This window comes from Eutrema salsugineum, unplaced genomic scaffold (genome assembly GCF_000478725.1).
Source record: "Eutrema salsugineum unplaced genomic scaffold, Eutsalg1_0 scaffold_7, whole genome shotgun sequence".
Classification (NCBI taxonomy): Eukaryota; Viridiplantae; Streptophyta; class Magnoliopsida; order Brassicales; family Brassicaceae; genus Eutrema; species Eutrema salsugineum.
The window spans coordinates 1860744-1874545 of NW_006256486.1; the positions used below are offsets into that span (position 1 = coordinate 1860744).

The 13802-nt window shown below is 40.3% G+C and overlaps 1 protein-coding gene across 1 annotated transcript; it reads left to right on the top strand.

Annotated features, from left to right (window-relative positions):
* Positions 1 to 5999: 5999 nt before the first annotated feature.
* On the top strand, positions 6000 to 6770 carry LOC112082824. Its single transcript, XM_024150352.1, has one exon. The coding sequence runs from the start codon at positions 6000 to 6002 to the stop codon at positions 6768 to 6770; it is 771 nt and encodes a 256-aa protein (XP_024006120.1).
* The last annotated feature ends 7032 nt before the right edge of the window (positions 6771 to 13802 follow it).

Below are 13802 nucleotides of genomic sequence, written 5' to 3' on the forward strand. Positions count from 1 at the left end.
ATTCGGGTGATATGTTCCGAAGTCAACAAAACAAAAAGGTTTTAAAAGGAAAAAATAAAATTTAAACAGATAGCCCAATACCATATAAGAAGAACTTGGTCCAACAAAGCCCATGTCGAAGGCTAAGAGGCCAAACCACACAAGTTGTGAGTATTATGCATGTTCTGGTTGAAAATGTTATGGTTTCATGCAACCCTTGTATTTATGAGTTATGACATATGAGGACATGGAGGTATATATACGCAATCAATGTGATAAAGTCAGTGCAATTCACACTGAATAATCCTATGATCGATAAACTCTGATTTCATATTCTATATGATGGATAATAAAATCTACCAGTTTGTGAACTTACATAAATGAATCATATTCAAAGTGCTAGATACCAGCACTTCTCGTAAACAAAATACTCACACGTTTTATGAGGACCTACTATGAGATTAGCTTAATCCATTCCTGGATGGAACAGATCGTGAATGTAGATTCTACTTATTCTTATCGGCATTTTAGTTTGTTGAACATGTTATGGCTCACATGTTTGTTTAAGGGTACTATTAAATATTTTAAGAGATTAGTACACTACAATATCCAAATTATTTTTTAATGAAAATACTTAGTTAAAATTTGCACATTAGGTTACCATCCCTTTCATTTCTACATCCATCTGAATACTTTTAGATCAGCCTTCTGATTAGATAAACTCAGCAACTAATAAATGATCGGATATACAAATAGAAGAAAAAAGAGATGAAAAATCCCCAGAAGATAGGTAATCTACAATTAATAGAATTAAGTACTCCCTCTGTTTCATTATAGTTGATTTTCTGAATATTTACACACAGATTAAGAAAGCTATAAATGCTCAATTATTTTTGTTAATTAAGTTACTTTTACAACTGATTTCATTATTTTTATTATTACTTTTTCTTTTTTAACTGTGCATTAATAGAGTAAAGCAACATGCATTAATATTATTCATTCAATTTAAAGAAGAGACATGCATTAATTAGATTAATTAGATGTAGGAAATCAAATATTATGAAACAAAAAAAAAAACCTAGAAAATCAACTATAATGAAACAGAGGGAGTATAATATAAGTTACGAACAATCAATACTGATTTGTAAAACGTTTTCTTCGTGACATGCATGATGCATTAAAGGCCTCATAGAGTAGTTAATGTATATATATATATATATATATATGTGTGTCTGATCATTAGTTCACTTTTCGACTTTGTTATAACGAACAATCATACCGGTTTGTTTGTGAAACGTGTATCCCGTGACCAGTGGCGGAGCTACTTGGTTCAAGAGGGGGCAACTACCCCCAATCAAATTTATTTAATTAATGAAAATTATTAAGATATTAAATAAATGTCTTCACTCATAATTCTTTTTTTGCCCCCATAACCAAACTATTTGAATCACATGAGTTTTTGCCCTCAGTGAAAAAATGTTCTGCCTCCGCCACTGCCTGTGACACATATGATATATCAATGAGTTGGTAAAATTATTTGTCTATACTATATATATATATATATATATACAAAATAAAAACATGTTGTATATATATGTATATTAAACAAAACAAGAAAATGTTACAAGACATACTTAAAAGAAAAGAAAGAGAAAAATGTTGACAGAGGAAAAGAAAAAAAACAACAACTATGGATCAGTCTTTGTGTACTGCTTCTTCTATATCATACTCGTTGTTGAAGTCGCAAGATTCGCAAAACCTTATTACAACAACCTTGAAAACCTAATGGAGGAGACAGAAGCAGTAGTAGAAGAAGGATTGTTGGACATGGAGACATCAGAGATACTTCCATGTAACTTGTTGAGATCTCGCTCTGTCTCTGCTCCTTCTCGGAATCACCAGAAGCTCTCCTATCCACATACGGACGGGTACGGAACCCATCCTCCAACTTCGTACAGCGTGAAGTTCCAGTCTTATGGGGGAATATTAGAAAAACGGTGCATTTTAGCTCTGGAGGCGATTTTGGAGGTGATCAAGGTTTAGGGTTTTCGTCTTCTTCACGTTAGCTCGCCGGCGCTGCTTTGGCTGCGATGGCATCTCTGGAGGGTCCTGGTGATCCTCCCTCGTCCACCTGTTACGCAGACGATTTCCTTTGCATCGGTGGTGCAAAATAAGCATGTTTTGAAGAAGTACGATCTGAAAATTTCAAACGAAGAGGGTCAGAATTCAGTTGAGGTTCCTTATGAAGTTTTCGTGAATCCGTCTCCCCTGTGGGAAGATTTTGTTGTTGGAAGGTTTCTGTCGGCAGCACCACATGTCACTAAAGTTCATGTCATTGTTAATAAAATTTGGCCGCAAGGAGTCGATTCCCAAAAGATCGTTATCTAAGTGATCAATGCTACTACAATGAAATTTCGTATTCAGAATCCTAAAACTCGTGCCAGGTTACTAAGGCGGGATATGTGGAATATAGCAGACGTACCTTATGGTGGTATCAAAGTTGACGCCTTATACAGAGGAAGATACGCCCGAACTAACATATGTTCCAATCTGGGTTCATTGAAAAAAGTTCCGATGAATATGTTTTCGTGGAAGGGCTTGAGCTTTATTACCAGTGCAGTGGGAGAACCATAGCATCTACACCCAGAAACAACTGCTTGTTCGACTTTTGATGTAGCAAAAGTGTTTGTCAATGCAGATCTTTTAAAGGATTTACCCAAAACAATGAATTTCTCAAAGCATGGAAATGAATCTTTGGTGGAGTTTAGCTACCCTTGGCTCCCACCAAGATTTTCCACCTGGAATAAATGGGGCCACTTGGACATGGTGTGTGTAGTGAACAAGAGGAAGATAGATGGAAAAGAAATCGAGGAAGTAACCCCGAATACAGAGACTGCAGATGGAGATTCTAATACTCAATTAGTAAACCCGGTCAGTGATGCTTGGATCGAAGCTACATCAGCAGAAAATGAACAGGAGGTTGAAACGGTTGTTAACGCAGATCAGTGGACAAAGGTCTCTCCCTCAAAGTCAGGTCGGAGTCCACACAAATCGAATACTCAGGAGGCTGAGACCTCCCACATCTCTCCTTCTAAGTTTTCGATTCTAAGCAATTCTGGAGAAGAGGGGGAAATACTGGAAACAGAACTAGAAACAGAGGAACTAGTTCACACGGAGAAACAGCAAGCTTTTCAATCGTCTATTCCGAAGCCTAACGAGACGCATCAGAATCGAAAGGAGGTGGTGGAGGGTAACTTGACACGGCCATCACTGCCTCGAGATTCAAAGAACAGACACAGGTTTTTAGTGGAGACTTCTACTCAAGCAAATAAGGATATCCTTATTGTGACGGGTAAAAAAGTCTCTCGCAAAAATAACTAAATGTCGAGTTTCTTTTGGAATGTGCGCGGATTCAACAAAACTTTAAAACATTTCATTGTCAGAAACTGGGTTAGGGAAGAGGAGTTGCAGTTTGGTAGTTTGCTGGAAACGAGGGTAAAAGAAACTAAATCCATGAAGATTGTTGATTCTGTGTTCAGAGACTGGTCTTTCATGGCTAATTATGAAAGTCATCATCTTGGCCGCATTTGGATCGTCTGGAGACCTACTGTTCGTTGTTCTCCTGTTTTCAAGAGTGATCAGTTGATAACATGTTCTATTTTATTGGATGGGGCTGAGGAAGAATTTTTCTGTAGCTTCATCTATGCTTTAAACAGTGGAGGAAAGAAGGTTACTTTGGGAGGATATTAAAAATCATCAGGACTCACCAATGTTTAGAAATAAACCTTGGATGCTCATGGGAGATTTTAATGAGACTTTGGATGTAGAGGAACACTCAAATTCGGAAAACGCACCAAGTATAACATCAGGTATGAGAGATTTTTCAGGAGGTGGTAAAGCATTGCTCATTCTCGGATCTTGGAGGACATGGCCCATTGTTTACTTGGTGCATCAAGAGGGATGAAGGGCTCATATGCAAAAAGTTGGATAGAGTTCTTATGAATGATGTTTGGCTCCATATATATTCACAAGCTTATAGTGTTTTTGAGGCAGGAGGCTGCTCAGATCATCTGAAGTGCAGAATTCAGATTGCTGCTAAAAATCAAAAAGAAAGAGACCATTCAAATTTGTGAATTCTATTGGGAAGATGCCAGAATTTCTACCTCTGGTGGAGGAGTATTGGGCTCATACAGAGGAGTTATTCCATTCCATCTCGGCTTTGTTTAGGTTGTCAAAGAAACTGAAGACTTTAAAACCGGGCATCAGAGAGCTAAGTAAGAAGAAACTAGGGGACTTACCGAATAGAGTTTAACAGGCATATCAGCACCTGTGTGAAAAACAGAGTGCAACTCACCAACAACTAACTCCTGAAAATATTAAAGAAGAAGCAGATGCTTTGGAAAGATGGCAGACAGTAGCAACTTTGGAGGAAGAGTTTTACAAACAAAGGTCTAAACTTCACTGGCTGGAGGTAGGAGATCAAAACACTAAAACCTTCCACAATGCTGTAAAATCAGTGAAGCAAGAAATACGATTAGGGAAATTCAGTGCCCTAATGGGGAGAGGGTGAATACTCAGGAGGGCATAAAGCAGGAAGCAGAGCGATTTTTTCATGAATTTTTCACACACAGACCTGCTGATTTAGAAGATCATTCGGTATCTATGTTGGAAGATCTGCTGGATTTTCGCTGTTCTTTGACCGATTGTGACTTGCTTGAGAAAGAATTTACGGAGGAAGAGATTCAAAAAGTTTTGTTCTCAATGCCTGCAAATAAGTCCCCAGGCCCTGACGGCTATACGAATGAATTTTATCGATCAGCTTGGCCTGTAATAAGGAAGGACTTCATCACTGCGATTCAGTCTTTCTTTATTACTGGTTTCTTGTCGAAAGGGCTTAACACTACCATCCTTGCTCTTATACCAAAGAAATCGGATGCAAAAGAGATGAAGAATTATCGACCGATATCCTGCTGCAACATCATTTACAAAGTAATCTCTAAGATCATTGCGAATAGGCTCAAGCAATTGATGCCAAGACTTATAACTCCAAATCAGTCCGCTTTTGTAAAAGATAGATTGTTGGTGGAGAATCTGCTTTTGGCAACTGAATTAGTCAAAGACTACCACTGTTTCTATATCGTCGTGTTGTGCTCTACAGATTGATATCTCTAAAGCCTTTGATTCGGTGCAGTGGTCTTTTATCCTTAATACACTCTCTGCAATGTGATTTCCTCCAAAATTCATTCACTGAATTAGTCTGTGCGTCACCACTGTCTGCTTCTCGGTTCAGGTGAATGGTGAACTTGCAGGTTTTTTCAGGAGTAGTAGAGGGTTGAGGCAAGGTTGTTCTCTCTCGCCCTACCTTTTTTTCATATGCATGAACGTCTTGTCCAAGTTACTGGATGGTGTGGCACGGAGGAGGGATATTGGATATCATCCGAAATGCCAAAATCTTCCCCTTACTCATTTGAGCTTTGCTGATGACATCATGGTATTTACTTATTCGATCAGTTCTTATGAGTGTCACCAACTTTTGGCTGACATCCTTTCGGTTGCCGAGCTCTTGCACTGATGAAATCGAAAAGCTTTGTTCTGCTTTTCTCTGGTCTGGTCCGGAGTTGAGTACACATAAGACAAAGATCGCATGGAACATAGTTACCAGGACAAAAACAGAGGGTGGATTGGGTTTGCGACCCCTTAGAGAAGTGAACACAGTTAGTTGCCTCAAGTTAATTTGGAGAATTCTCTCATCGGAGGATTCAATGTGGAGTAAGTGGATTCGGATGTATCTGCTTCGCAAGGAATTGTTTTGGTCAGTTAAAGAGACATACAGTTAAGGCTCGTGGATGTGGTGGAAAATCCTAAAGATCAGGCCTCTGGCAAAGTAGTTTCACAAAGTAGAGATCAGGAATGGTGTGGGTACCTCTTTCTGGTTTGATCAATGGTCAGAACAGGGTCGGCTTTTTGATCTTATGGGACCCCGGGACAGTATAGACATAGGGATTTCACTGAATGCTAATATGGATGAAGTTTTGAGATCTCATAGACGACGGAGGCATTGGCATATCCTGCTACAGCAGGTAGAGGACGAGCTTGAATCTATCAAAGGTCAGATCATCACTGCTGCAGATGTTGTTAAATGGAAATGTCGAACTGATACATACAAGCCGAGGTTTCGATCGAAAGACACTTGGTTGCAAATTCGAGAAAATCACCCACGCTGTGGCTGGGATGAAGTGGCTTGGTTTAAATATTCTACTCCGAAATACTCGTTTTTGTTCTGGACTGTAATGCATGACAGGATCTCTACTGGCGAAAGGATGTTGACATGGAATGCAAACGTTGATCCGAGCTGTGTTCTGTGTAATCATCCTTTAGAAACGACACAACACTTGTTTTTCGAATGCTCATATTCAGCTCATATTTGGGAAGCTCTTGTTAAAGGTATCCTGCGGGAGAATTACACAGCAAACTGGAATGTTGTCCTCTGCATCATCAAGAACAGAGAATATGACAAGTTGACTCTGTTCTTACTCCGATACTCTATTCACGCAACCATGTACGGTTTATGGAGAGAGAGGAATGCGCGTCGCCATGGAGAAGCTCCTTCACCACCGCAGCTACTGATCAAAACTTTGGACAAAGCCATTCGTAACCGACTTAGTACGATCAAATCACAAGGAGACAAGGAGTTCGATGAAGGTCTAACTCTAGCGCTTTTGAACTTGGTTGAACTTGGTTTCCAGGAACTACACAAGTTCAACCAAGCGCTTTTGGGCAATCAAGTATAGAAGTTATTACAACGCCCTAATAGTCTTCTTTATCAAGTGCTCAAAGGACGTTACTTAATGGAACTCTTCTTATTGCATCAATGGGAACGAAACCTTCTTACAGATGGCAATCTTTGATGTTTGGTCGCGATCTTCTAAATCTCGGACTGCACACGCGTACTGGAGACGGAGTAGATACAATGATTGGCAGTGACAATTGGATCCCTGTGATACCGCCGCGACCACCACGTTTATTGCCCTATACTAACCCAACGTTACCAGTTAAAACGCTCATCAATCCCGACTCTCATGAATGGGATGATGAACTCCTTGCCGATTTGATTGAACAGGATGATCATCATCTTATTCGGAAGATATTTATCCCATCAGAACCTTCACACGATACTAAGATATGGGATTATACCAATGACGGTATCTATTCGGCTAAATCAGGGTATCAGCTTGCGATAAACCATGACAGCGATGAAAGTGAACCAAAACCACCATTGGCTTCACATTCTGATCTGGCTAAAGGCATTTGGAACTCCACAGTTGTGCCAAAAATAAAGCACTTCATTTGGAGGGTGGCTTCCAGAGCCATTGCTGTTAAATCAAACCTTAGACGGCGAAGGATGAGAATTGATTACCGTTGTACACGGTGCTGCTTTGCCGAAGAGACAAGTGACACATGTTTTCTTTACTTGTCAGTATGCTAACACGGTATGGCGACTCTCTGGTCTCCCAACACAAATCCTTTGTCATCTGTTGGTTATATTAGAAGATAAGTTACGGCTTCTATTTTCAATTCATAATGATACCAACATATCTGAAGAAAATAGACATCTTCCATTCTGGATAATGTGGAGATTATGGAAATGTCGTAATGATCTTGTTTTCAATCGTCAAAGTCTTGGTGAAGAAGGCACACTGAATCGAGCGATAGAGGATATGAAGGAATGGTTGGCTAGTTCACAGAGTTCGTTATCTCCACAAACCGGCCAGAATTTACCTAAAAGAAGAACATCTCGATTAACTAAATGGCGCCCTCCATCTAATGGTTTGGTGAAATATAATTATGATGCTTCACATCACAAAGGAAATAGGGACTCGGGTTTAGGTTGGATTATAAGGAACAGCAATGGCATTTTCCTTGAGGCCAGGATGGGCAACTTTCAAGGTCGTCATTATCCAGCAGAATCATAATGCTCAGCACCAATATGGGTGATGCAAGCTGCTTGGTCGTTAGAATATCGTCACATAGAATTTGAAGGGGACAATCTCATCATCAATCGGCTCATCAATAGTAATCGGCCTAATGAACGACTCTGTTATTACCTCGAGCTCATCCACAAATGGAAATCCATGTTTGAGACGATCAAGTTTATATTTCGGGGTCGAGATACGAACGTTTGTATACATCTCCTAGCTAAAAAAGCAGCCACCTCTCTGATCCCATGGAAATTGTTTTGTTGTTGTCCTAATTTTTTACAAACTTTTGTAACAAACGATTGTACTCCTGAATCTTAATAAAATTATTTAGAGGGCAAAAAAAAAAAGATTGCTGCTTAGCATGCGCTTATAATGGAGTATAAAAAATTAATAATAAATAAAAGAAAAATACGTACACTTTTACTATTGAAAAGTTGAGATCAGAATTGTACGGAAAGATTACACATCTATTATATTAAAACAGAAGCACATTTAATACTTGCTTCCAAACACTCCTAATTTTTTTTAAGTGTTTAAAAATAATTTTAATAATTATTTATATTTAATTTCGAAAATTAATTATTAATTTAAATATTTTTAGAGTTCCTAAAATATAGGTAATTTAGATTTGATTTGATTTGATTAAAAATAATAAATCAGATATTAATTTTTGATTTAAAGATTCTAATTTAAATAATTTCTATACTATTAAACATTTTTATCAAAAATACCTAGAAGTTTTGATAAAAATAAATAATTAACATATGAAAAATAATGGTCATATTTGAAATATAAAATATTTATAATGATGTAAATGATATGATATTTATGTTGCTTATATAATATATTTACTGATGAGGGCATAGAAGCACAAGCTCCACCTATACCAGCCGTGAGACAAGGGCCAAGAACAAGATCCGGAACTAGAGTCTTGAGAGAGGAGTTTAATCAAGCTATTGAAGCCTTACTTAGCATCCACGAGCAAGAAGACTATTTGTACCCAAGCTTTAAGGCCACGGTCCAAGAAAGAAGCCTGGAGGAGCCTAATAAAGAAGAAGCTTACCTGATACAAGACGGCCCAACAACTGAATTGCCACTTCTCCGACCCAACAAAGAAGTGTCCTTGTTCAGCATCAGCATCATACCAACTTAAGATCATCTCAGCCGTCCAACCCACCAAGGTAAGGGAATGAATACGTTTATTTACTTGCCTAATATGGTTTTTCTGTCTTTGGTTTGTTTTACAGGTTCCATTCATAGTTTTAAATCTTAAAATATTTCTTTAGTTATTGCACGAGTCTGTTCCTTTAGAGTCCCAGAAAGTTGTGTCCTTATTATGTAATTTGCTTCAAGTCCCCAAGGGCAAAGCTGCATTGGACTCTCTTATAAAGTCCCCTATAAGCAGCCGTGTATCTTTTACCCTACTATCAATAAAATAACGCAGTTCTTTCAAGCTTTGTCTTGTCTTTGAATTCTCTGAATTCGCTTAAGAGTTGGTGTTTGATCCTCCTCTTGAGAGTTTGTGTTTGATCCATCTCTCGCCGGTCTTATCAAGGTTCAGTCCATAGAGCTTTGTGGCGACCCTCGTTCCACCGTGTGCATCATCATTCGCTTCATTCCTTGACTCAATCAGAGAGAGTTACACAACCAACTGATCGAGTTCCATCCTCTTTTCATATCAAACCCATTTCTGTTCTTGTTGAGAGAGTTACACAACCAACAACAAGGATCCATCCCCATCTATAGGCCCGTGCCTATATCATCTGGTATCAGAGCCGAAAGGTTCCAAAAACCAGGTTTTATCTTTTCATACCTTTCGGTTAAATCTCTTTTGCATCTTTGTTTTCTTGTCGCACACTTTTTCAAAAAAAAAAAGAGTTCTATTCGGTTGCATACATTGCATATCATCTTGAACATTCATCTATATATCTAGAATCATTCTCCTTAGCATCATTCATAGCATCGACTAGTTGCGGCTCATTGTTAGAACGAGAATTTTGTCAAAAGCCCTAGTTAGCCAGAAAAGGAAAGTTTTCATAATCACGTACAAAAAAAAAGAAGAGTTTACATTTCTTTAGCATTGCACCGTCGTTTTATTGCATTAAAAGAAAAGGAAAGAACCAAAAACAACACTTAGTCGTATTTCAATTTCTCCTTTGCACTTGATCTTTGTTTGCTCTTGAACGTAGACACCAATCATGGGAGACAATGCCGCACCTCTACCAGAAGTCATGCAACAACTACTTGACGGTATGAGGACTCTGAGTGACCGTCTTAACTTGATGGAACAACGGTTGCCACCACCAGCCCAACCCAACAACAATGGGAATCAACCGAGGCAACAACATGACCACGATGGAGAAGAGACTGATGATGACATGCCTAATCTCGAAGATGAACTCCCACCTGACCCAAATCACCGACGTGGCAGACGGGATAACCATGGCCAAGGCCAGCAACAGCGCCGTGAAAGAGATAGAGAAGACGAGAGACATGGGGGCAAAGATCTTAAACTTACACCACCTACCTTTGCTGGAAAGGTCAACCCCGAGGCTTACCTGGATTGGGAAAGAAGGATGGATCATATCTTTGATTACTACCAATATTCCAAAGCCAAGAAGGTGTCTCTAGCCGTCGCACAGCTGACCGACAATGCTCTCACTTGGTGGGACCGAGAAGTCTCTGAAAGACGGAGGCTAAGACGTGGCCAGATCACCACTTGGGAGGACATGACATTCCACCTAAGGAAGAGGTATGTGCCCGCTTATTACTTTAGAGACTTACAGAAACGTTTTCGGAAGTTGTCTCAGGGAAACAGGCCCGTAGAAGAGTACTACGAGGAGTTTGAGACCATCAGAAATCGATTGGAGCTTCAAGACTCGGAGGAGACATTGATGGCCTAATTCGTTGATGGCCTCCAAGATAGAATAGCAAGAAAAGTAGAGTGGCAGAACTATGAGCACATGGAGGATCTACTGCACTTTGCTATACAAGCCGAGCAGCATTTCAAGAAGAAAGCGGCCACTAACCGAGGAAAGTCTACTTGGACTCAACCCTTCTCTAAACCGATGGACAAAGGCAAATCTATAGAAGTGGAAAGTCGGTTCAAGAAACCAGCTTCCAGGCCATCAAAGCCGGCTCAACATGAGCAAGGTAAGGTTCCTAATCAAAGGACTCGAGATATAACATGCTTTAAGTGTCAGGGAAAAGGTCACTTTGGAAAAGAATGCCCAAATCAAAGGGTAATGGTATTGAGAGACAATGGAGAGTATGAGTCACAAGATGAGGCCGAGCTAGAAGCCACTGACTCAGAAGAAGAGGTAACCGATTTCCTTGAGGTTGGAGAGATGTTGGTAATCAGGAGATCTCTTGGTGCTCTAAGTGACCCCGAGACACTCCAAAGAGAAAACATCTTTCATACAAGATGTAGCATTGGAAACAAGGTATGTAGTCTCATTATAGATGGTGGCTCTTGTACTAACGTGGCTAGCAAGTATCTTGTAGACAAGTTAGGTCTTGAAAAGACAAAGCACCCAAGCCCATACCGATTAAGATGGCTCAATGATACCACGGAGGTGAGGATTGCGGAGCAAGTTGTCGTGCCATTCAGCATTGGAAAGTATAGTGATCAAGTCACGTGTGATGTTGTACCCATGCAAGCCGGTCACTTGCTCCTTGGGAGGCCATGGCAATTTGACAAAGAAACCGTACACAATGGTCGCACCAATTACTACTCTTTCACTCACAACAACAAGAAGCACAACTTAGCCCCTCTTACACCATCAGAAGTTCATGCAATGCAACAGGCCATGAACAAAGGGAAACAGCTAAGTAAAACTAATATATTAGTCTCACCGAGTACAATTCTTAAAACTCTTGATCATAAACAACCGGTATTACTAATGATCTTTAGAGAAAGCTTGTTTTCAGGTATTGAGGAAGGTCCAGAACTTCCACACGAGGTGGCTCAGCTATTGGAAAGGTTCCAAGATGTCTTTCCAGAAGAGATACCAGCCGGTCTTTCACCTATAAGAGGCATTGAGCACCAGATCGATCTAGTACCCGGAGCACCCTTGCCTAACCGAGCTGCATATAGAGTTAACCCAACTGAGGCCAAAGAGCTAGAGGCTCAAGTCCAGGATTTAATGTCTAAGGGATACATAAGAGAGAGCCTCAGCCCGTGTGCAGTACCCGTCTTGTTAGTGCCCAAGAAGGATGGCTCTTGGAGGATGTGTGTGGACTGTAGGGCCATTAACAACATCACCATCAAATACAGGCACCCAATTCCGAGACTAGACAACATGTTGGACGAGTTAAGTGGAGCTACTATCTTTTCAAAGGTGGATCTAAAGAGTGGCTATCATCAGGTGAGAATGAAGGAAGGAGATGAGTGGAAAACTGCCTTCAAGACCAAGCAAGGTCTATACGAGTGGCTTGTGATGCCTTTTGGCCTCACAAACGCCCCAAGTACCTTCATGAGACTCATGAACCACGTCTTGAGAGCATACATCTGTAAGTTTGTAGTGGTTTACTTTGATGATATTCTGATTTACAGCCAGTGCTTAGAAGATCATATTAAGCATCTAGAACAGGTTCTAGAGACACTTAGATTAGAGGGTTTATATGCAAATCTTAAGAAATGTATCTTCTGCACTGATCAATTGGTATTTTTAGGATTTGTTGTAAGTTCTCAGGGTCTTAAAGTGGATGAGGAGAAGATTAAAGCCATCCAAGAATGGCCCACACCATCCACGGTTGGACATGTTAGAAGCTTTCATGGTCTGGCAAGCTTTTATAGGCGCTTTGTCAAGGATTTCAGTACCATAGCAGCCCCATTGACCTCAGTGATCAAGAAGAACACTACTTTCACTTGGGGACCGACTCAAGAAGCCGCATTCAACAAGCTGAAGGAGAGCCTCACGCAGGCACCGGTTTTAGTCCTTCCTAACTTTGATAAAATGTTTGAGGTTGAGTGTGATGCATCAGGTACTGGCATAGGAGCTGTTCTAACTCAGGGAGGGAGGCCAGTAGCTTACTTCAGTGAGAAGCTAAGTGGAGCAACACTCAACTACCCAACTTATGATAAAGAACTCTATGCTTTGGTGAGATCACTAGAAACGTGGCAACACTATCTGCTTCCAAAGGAGTTTATCATTCACACAGACCACGAGACCCTCAAGCACTTAAGAGGCCAGACCACACTTAAGAAAAGGCATGCCCGATGGTTAGAGTTCGTAGAAACCTTTCCATATGTGATTAAGTACAAGAAGGGGCAAGAAAACGTTTTAGCCGATGCACTTTCAAGGCGTTACACTCTCATCTCTACAATGGAAGCCAAGATCATGGGTTTTGAGCACATCAAGGGTGGATATGAATCTGATCCCAACTTCTCAGAGGTGTACAAAGAAACTGCAAGGGCCGCATTTGGAGTATTTTACCAACAAGATGGATTTCTATTTAAGGAAAAGCGGCTATGCATCCCACAAGGGTCCATGAGGGAGTTGATCACTAGGGAGGCTCATGGAGGCGGGTTAATGGGACACTTTGGCCGAGACAAGACACTAAGCGTGCTGATGGAGCACTTTTATTGGCCACACATGCGAAGAGATGTGGAGAAGCTATGCACCAAATGCATCATTTGTCTCCGAGCTAAGTCCAGGTTACACCCTAATGGTTTACATATGCCTTTACCTATTCCTAATGCACCCTGGGTGGACATTTCTATGGACTTTGTTCTAGGCTTGCCTAAGATAAACAACAAAGACTCCATTTTTGTAGTAGTAGACAGGTTCTCAAAGATGGCGCACTTTATACCATGTAACAAGACCAATGATGCAACCCAAA

Bases quoted from the DNA above. Each gene is read 5' to 3' on its own strand.
- LOC112082824 (XM_024150352.1), top strand. From the start codon at position 6,000: ATGGATGAAGTTTTGAGATCTCATAGACGACGGAGGCATTGGCATATC.